The sequence below is a fragment of the Aptenodytes forsteri genome, unplaced genomic scaffold, assembly GCF_000699145.1.
Source record: "Aptenodytes forsteri isolate BGI_AS27 unplaced genomic scaffold, ASM69914v1 Scaffold528, whole genome shotgun sequence".
NCBI classification, from domain to species: domain Eukaryota; kingdom Metazoa; phylum Chordata; class Aves; order Sphenisciformes; family Spheniscidae; genus Aptenodytes; species Aptenodytes forsteri.
Window position 1 is genome coordinate 339,647 of NW_008794881.1, and position 18,398 is coordinate 358,044.

At 40.0% G+C, this 18,398-nt stretch overlaps 1 protein-coding gene across 1 annotated transcript in view; it reads left to right on the forward strand.

The window, feature by feature from the left end:
- Window positions 1–14,744, forward strand: part of SFMBT1 (Scm-like with four mbt domains 1) — a 33,604-nt gene extending 18,860 nt beyond the window's left edge. Inside the window, exons 9-20 of the mRNA XM_009274679.1 lie at window positions 891–973; window positions 2,424–2,550; window positions 3,255–3,368; window positions 4,818–4,860; window positions 6,136–6,200; window positions 7,678–7,817; window positions 9,713–9,822; window positions 11,538–11,713; window positions 12,485–12,663; window positions 12,854–13,099; window positions 13,574–13,702; window positions 14,604–14,744. Of these exons, the coding sequence (XP_009272954.1) occupies window positions 891–973; window positions 2,424–2,550; window positions 3,255–3,368; window positions 4,818–4,860; window positions 6,136–6,200; window positions 7,678–7,817; window positions 9,713–9,822; window positions 11,538–11,713; window positions 12,485–12,663; window positions 12,854–13,099; window positions 13,574–13,702; window positions 14,604–14,744 (1,553 nt within the window). The remainder of the gene's footprint in view (window positions 1–890; window positions 974–2,423; window positions 2,551–3,254; window positions 3,369–4,817; window positions 4,861–6,135; window positions 6,201–7,677; window positions 7,818–9,712; window positions 9,823–11,537; window positions 11,714–12,484; window positions 12,664–12,853; window positions 13,100–13,573; window positions 13,703–14,603) is intronic.
- The last annotated feature ends 3,654 nt before the right edge of the window (window positions 14,745–18,398 follow it).

The window sequence follows — 18,398 nt, forward strand, 5'->3', positions numbered from 1 at the left end:
ATTCTTAGACTAGTTTTAAAGTTTTGTTTGCTTTCCTAAACCCTTGTCACAGGCATCTCTTGTAGGGGAGTGCTTCCAAGGTACTACTGGAATAACTGCTGCAGCTGTCTCCTTGCTAATACACTGCCAGCCTCAAGCTATCATGGCAGCACACTTCTGCACCCAGTTCCTTTCAGTTCTTTGCTTTTTATTACATCACAGGGAAGCGAAGTATTTCCTCTAAGTAGAATTTAATTTGTCTTTTTCTTCGAGAGATGCTCTGTCTCCTGGTGGACTCCATGTTAAGACTCTTCCCTTCAAACATGTATGCAGATTTACAGCTGTTAGCAAACTTGACGAGCCTCTTAGGATGACTAACTGCTCTCTTTAATGACTTGGTATTTAATATGTGCTTGAGAGGGTAGTATGTTGGTATTGAGCAATTTTGGGTGCTCTGTTTTTAAAAAAAAAAAAAAGTTTCAGAGCTGACATGACATTAATGAAGTAATCTTGCGGAAACTTTGCCAGAATTTCATCTGTACCCTGTGAAAAGGGTGCAAACACCTCCCTGTGTTTTGATTGCTGCCCTTGTCTGCTTAGCAGATGTACTTGATTCACGCTTCAGATTGCTCTCTGTGAAGTCACTTCTAGTTTGATGCCATTTCAAGTCAAAAATGGGAATCAAGGTGGGGCAGTGCTCAAAAGCCCCTCTGCAATGAAAATCAAGCGGATATCTCAAATATGTGAGAATCATGCTACGGGCTGACCTCAGATGGCTCAGTGAAGCCCTAGTCAGCTGACAAACTTGAGTGATCCAAACAGATTTCAGTGATCTACACTTCATGTCAGCTTGAAACAAGTCATTTGTTCTCATGCTTTTAAACTAACCCGTTTGCTTTTTCTTCACCTAGGTTATCCTGGGCAGGACTTCGATTGGGCAGACTACCTCAAACAATGTGGTGCTGAGGCAGCTCCCCAGAGCTGCTTCCCTTCGGTAAGGTTCTCTTGCAGAAAAATCTCTCTTCTGTTATGTGAATGACAGTCTTGATTCCAGGGAGAGGAACCTTTTGCATGTTTTTTACTTAAAGTACCTGTGATAACTGAGGAAATGGAAGAGTTAAAGTGCAAATGTATGTGAACATAGTAGGTGCATGCCAACTTCCTAGAAAAGTAAGTCGTAGACCAAATGCTTCAGTTGTGGTAAAGCAGATCGAAAAGAAATGAGTGTTTTGTAAAATTGAGATGTGTTAAGAGTCCATGGAATAGTCATAAAACAGTACCGGTCTTTGGCATTCCTGTAATTGTGGAACAGGGCCTTTTTAATAGACCTTGTTTTCATTTACTTAGTGTACTCTTTCAATCTTCCTTCCTTTCAGCTTGAAAAATTCATTCCATTGTATTAATCAATACCGAGTCATCTTAAATTAGTACCAAATAATCATTTTACATTAATCAGTGCCTGAAGTACTTGCTAGATTTTGGGCTTTTGTTGGTTCAGTGACAGTATTGCTGTCTCCCAAAGCAGAATACCTTGTCAAGCAGAAAAGGGTACTATTAACACCTGCCTTCCAATTCCATTTACAGTACTTGGGCTATTGCAGTGCTTAGGGGAAGAAATTAAAATGAATAATTACCATTTTTTGAAGAGGGTGTTGCTGGCTATGAATTCTTGTTGCCCTTGTTCTGTCTTGTAAGCTGTGGCATCTTAGAACAGGTCATAGAATTTATTATCCCTTTTCTGAGAAGAGTTGATCACTGTAGGCTAGTTCCAGAATTTGTAATGTATTGATCCTGTAATTATGTTGCAGAGTGGCTCTGGGAGGAAGACTGCTTTGTCTGGCTGTTACTTCTTATCTTTAATTCGAGTGCTTCAGAGCTGGATAAATACCCATTCTTACATTTTAGGAATTTTTCGAAAAATGGGGACTAAATTGGTGAATAAAGTGAAATCCTACTTATCCAAAAAACTTAAGATGAAAAGAAAGCTTCTTTTGCTGTCTGCCAGAATTCAACTTGGATGAGGCAGGAATGTTATTTGCATATGTAAAATGGATTTCCAAGCTAACATAATAGAATAGAGAGCCTGGTCAGACTATTTGTCAGACTTATCACTTAGGTAGCAAGCAGCAGAGAATTCCTGCTTGCTTAGAATGCACTCGAATCGTTTTGGTGAGTCTCAGGATCCTTATTTTTGAGAACAAACATATTCTTTTCTAGGTCTGTCTATAGAGCCTTTCTTAACTTAAATTCTTTGTAGTTCATAATACATCTGACTTGTATTCAATGTGCTGATTATCTATCTGAAATCTTCTCTGACTACATGAGTATTTTTCTATGTTACTCAAACACTGAGGCTTTTATGTGTTGCTCCGGTTCATGGCTATTCATATCATATACTGGATATACAGATGGTATTTTACTGAAGTATTCTGTCTTTTTCCTAGTTAACTTCTGACCATGGATTTAAAGAGAATATGAAACTTGAGGCTGTGAACCCAGTTGATCCTGAAGAAGTTTGCATTGCTACAGTCACCACGTTGAAAGATTCCTACCTCTGGCTTCAGCTGGAGGGTAAGCCTGATGTGGGAGAGGAGAGTAGCACTTGCATTGATTCTTCTGTAGTACCGTCATCAAACCTGAAGAGTATCTGGAGCAAACTCGCTGCCTGCTGAATATGGGCAGCAAATCACCATTTCCTCAATGAAAACACAGCAACAACCCATTTGCATTGTCTGTTTCCCAGTTAGCCTTGGATGGCAGTGCTTATTTAAGCCAGGCAAAAATGGCATTTTGTGCATTGCAGTGTGTCAGTGCTAGGCTAGCGCACTGTGCAAAGTGCTGATCAGTGTCTTTTAGAAAGCAAGGGCCTTGTAACATTTTTACAAATGAGTGACTTGCATTCTGAGCAAGCTTTGACCAGACCTAGGAAGAAAACTTTTAGAGAGGTTCTTCATTAAGATAGAATAGGCCATGTCAGCCGTTTTCCATTATAATCCCATTTCTTGATTGAAAGTACATCAGCATGCACTTACTATGCACTGTGCATCTCTGCTAAACTGTGGATGGCAAATTCCCATCTCCAGCCTTTAGGAGGAAGCAAATGAGGTCAGGAAAGAATCTGGTCAATAAAAGGGGATGAATAAACAATTGATACTGTGTTCCAGGTACGCCATAAGTAAAAGCAGCTTCACTGGCAAACATATAGCAAGCATTAACCAAATGAGGTTCTTTATTTTTATGAGTTGTTTCAATTTTTGCTTCTCTAAACTGAACAGGCTCCAAGAAGCCCGTACCTGACTGTATAGTGAGCGTGGAATCAATGAATATATTTCCAGTGGGTTGGTGTGAGACGAATGGATATCAGCTCAGACCTCCTCGCAAAGCAATAGGTATCAGTTCTGTTCTATTTGCAGTGGTTAGCTGGGTTGGTAGAGGTGGCGAGACCTTCAAGAGCAGGCTACTGCAGAATTATTGCAGGCATCGCTGAATTTGGAAACACTCACTATGTACAGAGAATCCATGCCTTGTGCAACTGTTCCCCTGGCTGTTAGGTCCAGCTGGAATCCATATAACAACTCCAAAACATTCAAGGCAGTGTTGCCTTGAGACCCTTGCACGCTGTACGAGCGTGTGGAAACAATCCATTAGTTACAATAAAGAAATCGTATCTGTGTGTATGCGCACAGACCCATGCTATGCGTATACTTTTGTCTGAGCTGTTCTTGCCATGTGTCTGACCCTGATACTGATTTTACACTTGCACTTGTGCAAGTAAAATTAATGCCACAACAAAACGGTGTTGAGTGTGTATATATTTTGGAGTTGAAATAAAGGGGACTAGCTTTCTAAATGGGCCAGATGGTTGTGATACCTTAATGACAAAGTGTGGAAAAGTAAATCCTACCTGTTTTAACTACACTAGTAAGTAGCATAAGATAGTGTCTTCTCTCAACTGGTTAGTGAGCTCTGTTAATTAAAGTTCAATGGGAGTTGGAGAAACTGAAGAACTTCCTGAATGTTTATGAAGTAAGATAACAAAATTGTAAGATTGGAATGAGCTGTCATTTACTGCAAGTCAAAGCAAGAGAAACTACTCTGAGACTTGTCTGCACTGCCAAGGACAGAGGAGGAAGGGCTCAGGGGGAACCTAATTAGAGGAAAGATGCTTTAAAAAAAAAAATCCAGAAGTTTGGGGACAAAGCCCGAAATTGCTGAAGAGGCATATATTGCATTACCTTGTTTAATATTATTACCTGGTTGTGAAAGCCAGAATTAGCAAGTGGGCCCATCATCTAGTTGACGTTTCTTAGTTGCAGCAGTGTTTTCCTCCGTAGCAATTGGCTTAAGTCATATATGTTTCTAACCAGCTAATTTCATTCCATTTCAACGTTAAACAGTGTTGAAGTTCCCAGTGCCAGTAAAGTGGTGAGTTAGGCCTATGAACCTAACCTTTGGTTAGGTTTCAACACCTTTGGGTGCTGAAAAGGAAAGCATATCATTCCTTTTTGGCTGGTATTCCAGGTAGTTTAGGGCTATGATGCAAACGAAGACGCACAAAAGGTGACATTTCCTAGAAGACTGGGGCTATGCATTCCTGATCTAATGAATTTTTAGTGAAAGTTGAAGTAAACCTTTTGGGTTACATCAAATTACATGGGCCAGCATGTCTCTAGTGCAGATGGGTCAGCTATCTAACATTACGGTGACTTTGAACATAGATTCTTTTTGGCGTATAACTCAGAGGAAATGAGTCTAGTATTGTATTATTATTGTACTAGAAGTTTCATTTGTTTGCCTCCCATACTTTGCTGTTTATATTTTCTTCTTCTTCCTTTCAGTAAACAAGCAGAAAAAAATCGCAGTAGTGCAACCAGAGAAACAGTAAGTAACAGGTTTTTTGCTTTTATTTTTTGTTGGGTTTTTTTTTTCTTTTTCTAATTAGTAAATCATATTGTCTTAGGGGAGCTTTAGCTTTACAGAACTGTTATACTGAGGGTTGAGAGATTCTGCAATCCATTTATCTTAATGCTGGTAGTTGCTGTTGATGTTGAAAAAGACCTCTTGCACTGCTATAGTAGGAGACAGAAAGCATGGAATTTGTTTTTTAACAATGCTACTGCAACTCAGCTGAATTATGGAATAGGTCAAGTCATTGAAGTTCTGGAGTTGAAATTGTTGATCTTTTCATTTTTCAAACATTGCATTATCTGTGAGTATTGGAGTGCATTTAAGAAAAACTAGCTTGATCTTAAGACTGTGTTTATAAGTTTGTGCTTGAGCCTTTTTTAATGGTGATTAATAGGGAAAATTACTGGATTCCCTTTTGGTTGTATTCCCTTCTCAAATAATACAGTTTCTGTAATGTAAACATGCTTAGAAAATGTGGCTACCTTAACATGTAGCTGTGATTTTGCACAGCTGATCAGGAAATTTGGCTTTAGTGCGAGTGCTGTCATTTAGTAGATGAACTTCTAATAGTTCCTTCCCAGATTAAATTTGGCCCAGACTAGCCAAAAAGGAGAGTTCTGCTAATACCTACAATTCGTCTGTAAACTGTGTCATGCATATGAATCCCCTTCATGTGAGCCTGCTCAAAAATGCTCAGTAGAATGCCTGACAGTTGGTTTTATTGACTCTTACAGCTTTACAAACACCAGATCTGTCAGTAGTCCTGCCAATGTTTTCCTTGGTCCTAAAATACTGAGCAGGCTGTTCTTCCGTGTTTTGTAATTGGAATGCTTGCCAGAGTACTTCAGTCATTTTGGTTGTATTTTGTTTAAAATCCATCTTTTTTCAAAATGCGTAAGGTAAGACTGTACCCTGCCTTGTGCCGTGAAATGTGAAATGAAGTTAAAAGGAGGCAGAAAACGTAAACTGTTGTCGGTAGCTTTGTGTGGTGTGTTTATCAGCGTGGTAGCCCATATACTTCAAGCAAGGAAGGATTGCTGCTAGCTGTAGCAGTACAGTAGTCCTTTGCAAACTGAATTTGATAGTCCTTGCATGTTGTTACTGTGAAACAGGGGAGCTATAAAAAGCAGATTAATAAGGCTGGACCTGAGGGGGGGGTGGAAATAAATAATGCTTGGGTTTTAGTAACTGAGAGATGACTATCCTCACCGTCTGTCTCTTTTCACAATCTTCTTCTTTTCATTTCAGAATTTTGTCTTCAAGGACAGTTCATGATGGACTAAAGAACCAGGAACTGAACTCTTCTGACTCAGGTATTGATCAGAGAGGGCAGGCTAGCAAACACAAAATCCTGTAACAGTTCAGCTGCCTCATTGTTCAGCTGCTCAACACTCTTCTGTTAGGACAGGGGAGAGGAGGAAAGGGTTTGAAGATTTTCATCCCCTGATGATTTGTTGAACTTCAAAAAAGAATGAAACAAACAGAAACATAAAATTACTTGTGTCCTGCAATTGATATGTGCATTAAACCTGGAAATCAGATTTTTACACCAGAACTTGCCTCCCAGCAGAGGATATGTGGAGCCAAATGTGTACTGTGACCTATGCAGATGATTTTTTTTATCGTCACCTGTTATGTTGAATAATGTTGGGAGAAACATAACAGGCGCGCTGCATCTGTGCTCTTGAGTTGTTAGATTCTAGCTTTGGGAAGCAGGTTTGTCTGTTTCTTATGATAACTTCATCATCATGATAAACAAAAGCAATTCAAACAGTAAACTGCTTTGTGTGCCAGATGGCGAAATCTAATAATTTTCTAAACTGTTGCAAGAATGAATATGATGAATAAGTGCATCTGCTGGTGAAACAGTCATACAGATCTATCTGTTTGGCAACAAAATGCCTCTTCTGCTGTTTTCTTTACAGGGAAATGCACATCTGAAGCTGCACCAAATGCAAGCTTTATAGAAATGATTTGTGCTTGCTTAGCATTTTAATTGGCTTTTAATAGAAACATAATGTAAATTTGACTTCATTTATTTATCTGCCAGTTATCAACTACTGAATTTAAGATCTTTAAGTGATAATGTTGCTCAATCAAGAAAAACTACAACACTGCTAGGGTAAAAAAAAATCTGTATTTATACATAAGTATCTTGCAATACATATTATACGTAACTTTAATTTTGAGCAGCGTTGAACCGTTTGATAGGTTTAGAAAACTTGATGTCATTTCATCAAAGGTCACTTCATCAGTTGCTGCATCTTTTTTTTGCTGATTGAGGGAAAAGAGTCTAAAAATGCAAAGCAATGTGATATTGCAGTTTAGGATAAACAGTGGAGAATAACTTTGCCAGCTTCTCTGGTGGCAGAAGTTTGGAGGAGAGATAATTACTTGACTGGAAAATTTTTCCGTAATTGCTGTGTAGGAAGTGTTTCTGCTACCAAAAAGTTGGGATTGTCATCGTCTTGCCTGTTCTCACTGGTGTAATACCATGAAGCATCCAACTAGCCAGGAAGAAATGTTTCTTTTCTGATAAATGATCAACTTTTTTTCCTACAGTTTGACAATTTGCAAGCATGCGTGTGGAGTATGAAAAATATTTTGGCAACATTGAATAACTAGTGCTGTCACTGCAAATGTGACACTGAAACTACCCCAAATTCATGTCATTCAAGACTTTTTCCCCTCCTTTTTTGCAGCAGGCAAAATATTACATATTGCAAGAAGTCATTATTTGCTGGGGAGGTTGTAGCGTGTGATTTAAATCTTTGCTTTCTCATTTCTCAGTGGTAATTAATGGAAAGTACTGCTGCCCAAAGATCTACTTCAACCACCGGTGCTTCTCAGGGCCTTACCTTAACAAAGGCAGGATTGCAGAGCTTCCTCAGTCTGTGGGACCTGGGAACTGTGTTCTTGTTCTGAAAGAGGTGAGGTGGTTGTACACAGTGGACCTGCATATAGCAGTGTGTCATAAACCCTAGAGTGTCTCTCTTGTTATAGATGGGTAATTAATAAATTTAAGCTGATAATAAGTAAAGAGTGTTTTTTGTATAAAATCAAGTATAAATCACGGACTGTTTCATGAATGGCTGGAAAGAGTAAAAGCCTCTCACTTATCTGAGTTACAGGCAGCCTTTTACTGCTAAACCTTATTTTAGGTTAAAACAGAGTAACCTGTAATTACCACAATCAAAGAAGTTAGTATCTTTTTATAGCTGTAATAAATGCTTCAATTTTAATTAACAGAATTTAGCTTCAGATAATCTCAAAATTCCTTTACAGTTGGCACTGTTGATGTTAAAACAGAGGAAATACAGATTTTCTTAGTAGAAATGGCAAACTATTTTCAGTAATTAGAAAACTAAAAGAATACTCTGTGTTTCATAAGTTGGATATGATTTGCAAAGATCGGATGAAATTGTGGTTTTGTTTTCTAACATAACTGAGGGAGGGGAAGAGGGAGGAAGAGGCCATTCTTCAATGCCAAAGAGTCTCTTCTCCAGAAGGTGTTTCACAGCAAATTTACGGATACTTTAATGCAATAATTATTTTTCCGAAATCTCCAGAAAGGTCATGGGGTGGTTATTATCTGACCTGAGAGACTGAAAGTTTCCCAAGGCATAACTATATGTGCACAGTTGAGCTCTCATGAAACGATCACTTTAAATGCAGGAACTGGCTCAACATCTCTGGAATTTTTACCTTCCCTACCACGTATCATAACTGGGAGAGACCTTAAGAAAGACTTTCTGGTAGGCATGCTGTAAAACAAGAGTCTGGTGGACAAAAGTCAAGCTGGTTATTGAAAAAGTTCCATTTTTGCATACAGAAAAGTACCCCATCCTTTCTGCAAGTTTCAGTACTCTGATGGAAGCACTCCAAAAGAGCAAGTGTGAAATTGTGTGGTAGCTTCATCTAACTTGAAGGTTTAACCTGCTTCACTGCCCAAAAGCATAAAGTATACACAAATCCTGCTGATGTACAGATGCTGAGTGTTGCTAAAAGTTCAACCAATATGCTTAGTTGTATTCATTTCAGTTATGTCTCTTGCTCGATGTATGAGTCCTAGAGCGAGTCTGGTACTTGTATTATATTTAATACTCTTCTTTTGAACTATAGACCTCTGGACTTCTGCATTAGTAGGACTGAAGCTGCGAGTTTGTTATGTCAAGGTTCTGATGCACCCAATTTGGGAATGATTTGGAACAAGCACGTACTGAAAATAAGAAATACAATTTGAATGCATATTTTGTACTATCCCCCACTAACTTCAGGCTATTCACAACTTTGAGTTACTTTACAGCACCAGAGAAATTCTCATTTTATTGTAGTACAGGCCTTATCATGGTTCATGAAAGCAAAACAGAGGAGAGGTTAAGATTCTGCAGTATGATTTTGTAGCAAGTAGTGGGTTGGCAGGCAGCAAAATCCTGCAGCGTTTTTTGGCACATCTTCACATGTCAAACAATCTCTAAGATAATCACTCAGATTTACCCAAGGTTATGCAAGTTTTGAGGTATTCAGCCCCATGGTTTAATTTAGTGACGTGTAATTCAAGGGCAATGACTTGGAAATTGCTAGATACGCTTGTGGCTCTGCAGACAAGTTCTGAAGGTTTGGCAAGGCCCAAAGTGTCGACTGCTTTCAGTTTTCATTTTGGCAGTATCGGGAGGTACCTGTCATCCTGCTGTGAATGGGTGCTTTGATGCTAGATAATTTGGATGAATAGAAGTAATTTCCTATATCTACCCTGGCACTTTAAAACGGATTTATTGTACAAAGAACTTAAACGTATTTTCTCCTCTTCCCTCCCTCGCTGTAGGTTCTCACTTTATTGATCAATGCGGCTTACAAACCTAGCCGTGTCCTGCGAGAACTGCAGTTGGATGAAGAGGCTGCATGGCACGGGCATGGAGAGACCCTAAAAGCCAAGTAAATTCTTGTCCTGTTCCCCGCTTAGTTGATCCCACTAGCAGTGTTCTCTGCAGTCTATGCTTTAACGTCTCACGTTTCAGAGAAGGAAAAATTGCTTATAGTGTATCAAGATGCTGACAGCCATTAAACTTCCAAATATTTACAAACTTCTTTATGAATGTCTGGTGAAGTGCATCTGATTTTAATGCTCCTTAATATGCCAAGTGTGCTCTGCTCCTGGCATGTAAGCAGCTAGTGGTGAAGTAAGAATGGTGTGGCACTGGTACAACATAGCATATACACTGGCACACCTGCAGATGAGGTTTAAGATAATTTAATTCACCCGAAGATAACTGTCAGTATTTTAAAGCAGAAGCACATACTGCTTTGGAAGCTTCTCAGACTTCCATGGCATTTCCACACGCATTTCTCAGTGGAAGAAGATTCCTCTGAAATTAAATTGTAGCAGCGCTCTGAAATGGCCTGGCACGGAAGTCTTTCTACAACAGCCTACCCTAAAGCACTCCCTAGTTTTCCTGCTGAGCTTTTTGGGTTGGAGCTTCTTTGCAAGATTATTTTGTGGCCAGGAAAAAAGCAGTGATCATGTTTACATATATTTGATAAATCCAGATATTCCTTTGTAGTGTAGTGATGGTCTTGTAATTAGGTCACTGTGTTTGCGTACTAGAAATTAGATTTTCCCAGTATGCCATAGCCCACTTTCCTACATAGTTTTGAACGTGTCAGTAATGCTTTTGTTAGATCAGTTTCGTCTGTAAAAAGACACCTTTCCATGTATTGAAGGATTGCTCTGTATTTGGACAATAGGAAGAGCATATGAAAAGTTAATGTAAATAGGAGATGTAGCTGAAGAACAGAGAAAAAAAATTTTGTTTGGTTTCACTGAAGTTGTTGTGTGCTTTCTTTTGTCACAGTAGTGACACCAGGGATATCTGGACTCTGATGATACAGCTCTTTTTTTCAGTGCATTAACTAGATACTTGCAGGCCTGAGACATCCCTAGTAGATATCAGCACGTGCCAGTAGCTGTGCTGGGAGAACAAAGCAGAAATGCTGAATGACTTTGGCAGATATTTCACAGTGCGGCTCTGTCAGTGCCATGGCAAGGCTGATGAACAACAAGAAGTCTTTTCTTAATTTAAATCAAACAGGAGCAATATGTGGAGTCATGGCAAATGACTGTCCTGTCAAATTGTTTAGCGGTTAGATGAAAGCTGATTGGAAATGTGACTAGTTCATTTGTTTGCCATAGTATGTGCATAGAATGGCTCACTAGAAGCTGTCTGCTGTTACCTTTATTAGCTGAATTGATGCACTCTGTCTTGGTTTTAGGGACCAGCTGTCTACATCACAGTGGACGCTTCTGCAGTCCCATAAAAACAAAGAACAAACCATCTGTGACCAAAGAAAACAAAACATCTAAACTCTGGGATAGTCCTCTCAGATGGTATTTTATAGTCTCTGGCGGGGCAGCGTTGCTGTGTTTGGTACTGCAGGCATCTCTCTGGTGCTGGCTTTGTTTCTTTGCTTGAGGATCTGTCGTAAGAGACAGGACTACCTGTTTCCTGGACTTGTCAGTCCATGGAGTTCCTCATTGCTCAGGTTTTCCCTGAGTTTGATCTCAAAGCAATATTCTTGTACACCTCTCAATGAAGTACTTTTATGCTGGTAATGAGAGGATTCCTGGGTTATGACGATATTTTCAATGCTAGGTACAAAGGGAAGAGCTATCGTGCAACTGTGGAAGTTGTGAGGACGGCAGATCGGGTGGCAGATTTCTGTAGAAAAACATGCATCAAGCTGGAATGTTGTCCAAACCTCTTTGGCCCTCAGATGGTGCTGGATAAGTGTTCAGAGAACTGCTCTGTCCTGACAAAGACTAAATACAGTGAGTAGGCCGCTGATCTGAAACCGAGGTGGGGCTTGGGGTGTTACATTTTGGTTTTCTTCTGGCTTTGGCTCCAGAAGGAATCCAAAATACATTGCTTTGCTTACACAAGGAGCAGCTCAAGCACTACATACACAGGCCTACAAAATATCCATATGCCAGTGTGTAGGGGAGGAAAAATTAATTCTGTATTAAGTGGTAGAACCATGGCTTTAACTTTTTGTTGTGTGCTTAAAGCTTTATCTTCTTAAGACAACTTTTGGGACAAGAACTGACTCTAGTATTGTAATTTAAGTGGCATTGTAATTGCTTTTACCAATTAGTTGTGGAACAAAATAAAACACTCAAGCTCTTTTTTTAGCTTTTAGGTTTTGTAGGTTTTTAGGGTTTTTTTAAACTAACCATTTGACACTGTGAGAACAAACAGTGCATTGAGGCTGTGTTTAAAAACTACAAAACATCACAAAAAGCGCCATTAAATTGGACCAAGTCTGTGGCTGATGATTTTTGTATAAAATCTGATCATTTGGGCCTTCTCAGAGATAGAGGAAGTAAATCTTTATAGGGCAAATAAAATTGATTAGTAACTCTTCTTCCTTAAATCAAATCGAAGAGGAAAATACAAACATACTCATTTTGAAGTTTTGCAAAATTGGGATTTCTATTGGGAAATGTCCTTCTACTGATTTTCCAGTCCTGATGATGGACAAACATCACTAGTGACACTGAAGGTGCATTTTAACGTGGTGCTCCTTTCTTCTGTCCTGGTAGCACACTATTACGGAAAGCGGAAAAACAAGCGGATAGGTAGGCCTCCGGGTGGCCACAGTAACCTGGAAGTAGCCATGAAGAAACCAAATAAAAGGCGGAAGAGACGAAAACATTTTTTTGTTCATAAGAAAAAACGTTCTTCTACTTCAGTGGATAACACTCCAGCTGGATCTCCCCAGGTATGAGACTGCCAACAACTTTAATAGATATGGTATGTGATCTTCGACGAGCTATATTTGAAACAACAGACTGTTAGTTTCTTGTAACCTCAGGTTACAGCTGACAAATGGGAGGCAATTGTAGCTTTTGTCCTAAACTTCCCTTTTTTTTTTTATTTAATCACTTTTTTTTTCCCCCCTACCTCCTCAGGGCAGTGGGGGAGAAGAGGAGGATGACCAGGACGAGGTAGATGAAGAATCTCTGACTGAGGATAGTACCTCAGAGCACCCAGATGAATTGCTTGAGGAATCAGAGGTATCAGAGAAGAAATCACTGTCATCCTCTCCTACACAGAGTGAACTGTCTCATTCCCTGGCTCAGGACCGAGACAAGCGGAAGAGGAAGCTCAGGACCTTTTCCTTTTCTGATGATGAAAATAAACCTCCTTCGCCAAAGGTAACTTTGAATGTAGATTTGTGTTCTAGCTTCTGTTGGGCAAGTGCAAATATCTTGGGAGTATTAACCATCATACATGTGTTCTCATGAAATACTCTGTTACCACATAAAGGGCGTTGTGAAACACTGCAGAATAATTAAAAATCATTTTTATTACAGTCGTATTACAGGACTGCAATAAAGACTAAACAGAAAGCTGTAGACAGAACGGTGAACTTTCCATTCCCCAGCTGTTAGCACTCCTCTTGGTTCAACCTGAGCAGTGATGCGGTGTTGACCAAATCCTGGGTTTAGATCCCTCAGCACAATGCTATTCTGCACATCTCTGCTAACCAAGAAACCTCTACAATTTGAGCTCTCATTAGAGCTTTATCTGGCAGCTGCATGTTTGTGTGTGGGGGAGTAGAGGGGAGTGTTGGTCCATTGCATATGTAATATTTTGGGAATCCTTTTTGTGGTGGGTGGCTTGTCTAGGACATAAAGATGGAGGTTGCTGAAAAGCTGCAGCTGGACAGTAACCCTCTGGAATGGAGCGTGGCTGATGTTGTACGATTCCTCAAATCCACTGACTGTGCACCACTGGCAAGAATTTTCCTTGATCAGGTATGATTTTCTGTCTGTTAAAATGTTGAATATGTTACTTCGCTTCTTATTCTCTAATGAATCACAAAAAGAAGCTAGTTTAAATTTTATAATAGGGTTTTGAGGAAACAAACACATGCACAACCTTCTGCAGTTTGGGAGAGGAGGTTAAGGGAATGGCCAGAATTTTTCAGGTTTCTTAGTATTCGGTGGAGGACGTTTTGGTCTGTGGGGCATCCGAATCCCAAAACTATAGAGAATGCCTACAACCAAGCAGCATGAAGGCAGGGGCCTGTTTTCTAGGAGATACAGTTTTGCCACTTGTGTTGATTTTTCCAAATTATACATGTTTTCCATTCTGCAGACTAACTGCAGGTATCACAGTGTTGTACAGCTGCGCAAGTGAACATTTTTGTGTTGAAGTATGACAACTAGAGTACAAACATGAGTCAAGTTAACATTGTTCTTGCATCTTGGTTAAAATTTGCCATAAAAAACCATCATCTATCAAAACTGTAGTACTGGAGCTGGTGGTGAGTATGGTTTATGACAGATGTTCCAGAAGATGTACTTTTCCTTGTAGAACCTCTGTTTCTCTAGAAAGATGCAGAGATTAGGTAAAGTGACTTTCTGCATTAAATTTTCTTGGTTTCTGTTATTAGGTTTATTTTCTAAAAATAGCATCTTATGAGGTTCTGTCCCTTAGCCAGTGAATTTGAGCTGACAGTTTAAGAAAGGAGTTAATTTGTTTTGAGAAAGAGAGATTTTCTTTTTTTTTTTTTTTTTTTAAGCTGCCTGGAGTAGCATGAAAGAAACGTCTAATTCACAAATGGTCATGAATCTGAAATTACAGCAAGTCAAAGCTGAAGGAGCAGGGAAAATAAAAATGCAAAGTCACTATGGAGTTTTTGTCTTCTGACAGGAAATCGATGGCCAGGCACTGCTGCTGCTGACCCTGCCCACCGTTCAGGAGTGTATGGACTTGAAGCTTGGGCCAGCTATTAAACTTTGCCATCACATTGAGAGGGTCAAACTTGCCTTTTACCAGCAGTTTGCTAACTGAGGAGCAGCCAAGTTGAAGTGGACCTTTGAAGCACAACTACGAAAACATGCTCCTTTCTCTCTAGCAAGGAAAGCCAAATGAAGTTAAACTGGGGCCCTGGTGGCCTAAGAGCATCTGTCAGCCTCAGTTTTTCACTTTGACAAAAGGAAGACAACATCTGGAGCAAAATGCCAATGCAAATACAGGGGCTACTCTACCAGCTGCCAGCTCGGGAACACAATAGTCTCTTGCTCTATGGTTCCCTTTTTTTAATGTATTTTTTAATGATTACAGAAAAGTCTCCTCTGGTGGGAAATGACATTTCAATAGTTCTGTTGGCACGGAACTTTAAAAGGAGAAACAGATCCTGTTTACGTTAGCATGTAGGCTGCCAGAAATAACCTTTCTCTGTTCCTGATGATTCACAGAATCCCCTTCCCTCCCTGTGGATGAACACTTGCTTTACCACAGCACTGGCTTTGGAATGTGCTCTTTGCACATTCGTGTGTTAATGTTGAGTTTTTTAATGAATTTGTTCATTGTTAGGACAACAATGCGGCCACGGGGTTCTGAATGTACAGTATAGCAAGAGTGTGGTTCCTTTGGGGTTTTTTCTTTTTGTTTATTTTGGGTTTTTGTTTCGTTGTTATTGGGGTTTTGTTTCGTTTTGGTTTTACTACCTCTGTAGCCTGAACAGTAGAAGTGATGAACTAAAAAGGGAGGGAACTACTTCTGGACAAATCGTCTGTAGCTGCACAGCAGTCTCTCTTCTGTAGGCATGTCAGGAGTACAAATCAGTATCAGCACACAGAGCTTCTGTTCCAAAGCTTTAGCTGAAACCTGTGTAGGCTTAACCTGGATGTTACTTTTTTCTCACATGTCAGAAAACAGAATTATTTTGCACTTCTCTAACAGACAGGCTGTAGGAAAAAAGGAAGGAAAGAGAAAGTGCCTCTGCATTTTCTGTGTTTTTCTTTTTTCTTTTTTTTTTACTTGTGTGAGGTTATTTCCTTTTTCTTATAGCAAACAATTGGGCCACGTACACAGAGCCTGTCAGCAGACTTTTGCTTTGCTACCTGAACATCTTTTTAGAGAATAAACTAAGAAAACTGCAATCGATAGAGGACTGCAATTTAGCTCTGCCAGTGTTTGCATACTGGAAACTGTCTTATGAGCATGATTTTGTATTTTTAACTATTTACAGCTGCTCAGGATCAGACTTGATGAAAATGTGGGGGGTTGGGAAGGGGGTTGTGTGCTTTTTTTAGAGAAAAGGAAAAGGACCAGAGGGGACATCTAGTTCCATCAGTAGACCCACAGTACCATGAACTGCTGATTTTAATTTTCTCCAGGGTAATAAAACCCAATCAGCCACTTGCTGTAGACCTTAGCTTTACACTTTAAGTAACAGGGCTTACCTTACTTTCCATTAAAGATGTGGGAAACTTGCATCAGGCTCAAGAGCTGCATCAAATAAGCATTAGGTTTCAGATGGCTTGCATTCATTCACTCTGCCTGTTCTCAAGAGTATTTGGAGGAGCACAGGGAGGAGCACAGGCAGGAGCTTTATGTGTGCAGCCCTGGTCCTTTATCTCCTATTCAAATCCATTTTTGCAGAAAGCCCCTGGCATACTAAGGCATTTGAGGTAGGAAGGTGCTCACTGCAGGAATTCATTTAGGAAAGATGGATTTGCTGGTTTCTGATAAACAGTGGTTACTCTGGTCAAATGGATTGATTCAGGCGTCTCTTAGGCCTAATGTGATCGGTTACTCTGATGCTGTGAGCTGTAGGATTCAGTGAGGAGGTTGTCTGTAAACGAAGAGCTGAGTTTGCACAATCTGTGTGTCTCTGTCTGCCACATAGGTGTTGAGAGGGAGCTACCTCCGATGAAAACTGTTTAGAGTAAGCAAAGCTAAATAACTGGGGTTTATTTCTTTTGCCCCTTAGAATAACTGCCTAGTCAAGGCAGAACAATTTACGGAAGTGCTAAAATCAGATATTTTTTTTTTCCATTCCAGAATCGAAATGTAAATGTCAGACAGACTGTTTACTAGCTGAGTATTCTTGAGGGAGGGCGGTGAGTAGCTAGGACAATTTTTTCTCCCAAGTTGTTAGCAGAGTCTGAAAACATAATTAAATTGAAATCAAAGTGCCCCTTCTTCTTTCTCACACCAGATACATGGCCAATAAATGGACGTTTTGGCTCTTCGTGTTGTGCTTAGGTCATCCGCCTGTACTCCATTCCCTTAGAACAAGCTCAGTGATAAGCCATTAGGCCTGAAAAAATTTTTGAAAGAAACATTGCTGCTTTGCTGTCAGCGTCTTGTCTTGAGAAATTTGACCAGCAGAGAACTTCTGGGCTGGAAGATGATGCTTTTGGATCATATTTGTCATTCTTCAGGGTTTCCAGAATTCTATGGCACTGATGCCCAGCAGAATTGACCTGCATAGCCAAGGGATGTTGCTTCCACCTTTCCCCATGGACAGATAGATGTCTTTTTAAGTAGTTGTCAGGAGAGAGAACAGAGCTTAAAGGGTAATTTAGTGAACCTGTTAACACGGCGCCTAGGGTTTTAAATACAAATGTCATACTTCTTTTTCTCAGTAAATAAAGCAGTCAGCAGTTTCAGAGGATAGTGGGATACTTACTGGTCACCTTTGGCATGTTTTATAGGCTGGATTTTTCTGCCTTGTTTTGGGAGGCACTGACAGTCTGGTCCCAATGGGATCTATTTTTGTTGAGATTTTCAAAAGGGATGTTTTCATTATTTGTGAAATGTTTTTATGCTGCACACGGGTACTGTACACTCTGTTTCCTGGAAAAAATGCACTCTGTTTTATTGCTGGATTTAAAAGGGATAATTGGGGCTTTATCTTGATGGATGGTGTTTCTACTTGACCCTGTTTCAAGTTCCTCTTTCTCTATGCGTGGCAGATGACACAACTGCACTTACAATTGTTCTTCTTATTCCAACATGACTTGAAATCGGCTCACGTGCTGTTTTAGTTGCTCTGTTTCTTCAAAACTGGATTTTGGGTAGCCGATGGCTGACGCTCGGCATTGGGTGATACCGATGTTTCACCAGCAGGAGTTGCTGGGACTGCAGTAATTTAGGCTTCAGGGATTTGTGCTCTCCTCTACCACATCCATTCACCATAAGATATGACAAAGCTGGAGTCCAGGAGAAAGGCAGTGTTGTCTTGCACAAATGTCTTCAGTACAAGAAAACCAGCCCTCCACTGGGCCTCGTGTACTGTTTATGTGGATGGTGAAAGGAGATGTCCTTTGGCTGACCCATTGAGGGTTTGTTTTCTTGCTTGTCTTATTTTCATATGCATTGTACAGTCTTGGTTTTGCACATCACAGCTTTAGAAACCTGGTGGTGCCTCCATATGGCACTCGTACTGCACTAAGCTTAGCCTTGTTAGGCAGAAAGATTTTGTTGAGTTACTATAGCTTGCTTTCTGCACAAGGAGCCCATAATAGAGAAGTATTTGACCTCCAAAAATGTCATGGAAGGTTAATGTAGTAGAATTATCCCCCAAAGCACGAGCAGCTTGCAGTCCATCCTAAACTGAAAGCAATCCTTCCAGAAGAGGAAAGGTACAGCACTGATCTTGGTGAATGAAGACTACTTTTTTTCTAACGCTAAGCATTTCTGAAAGTTGCTCTT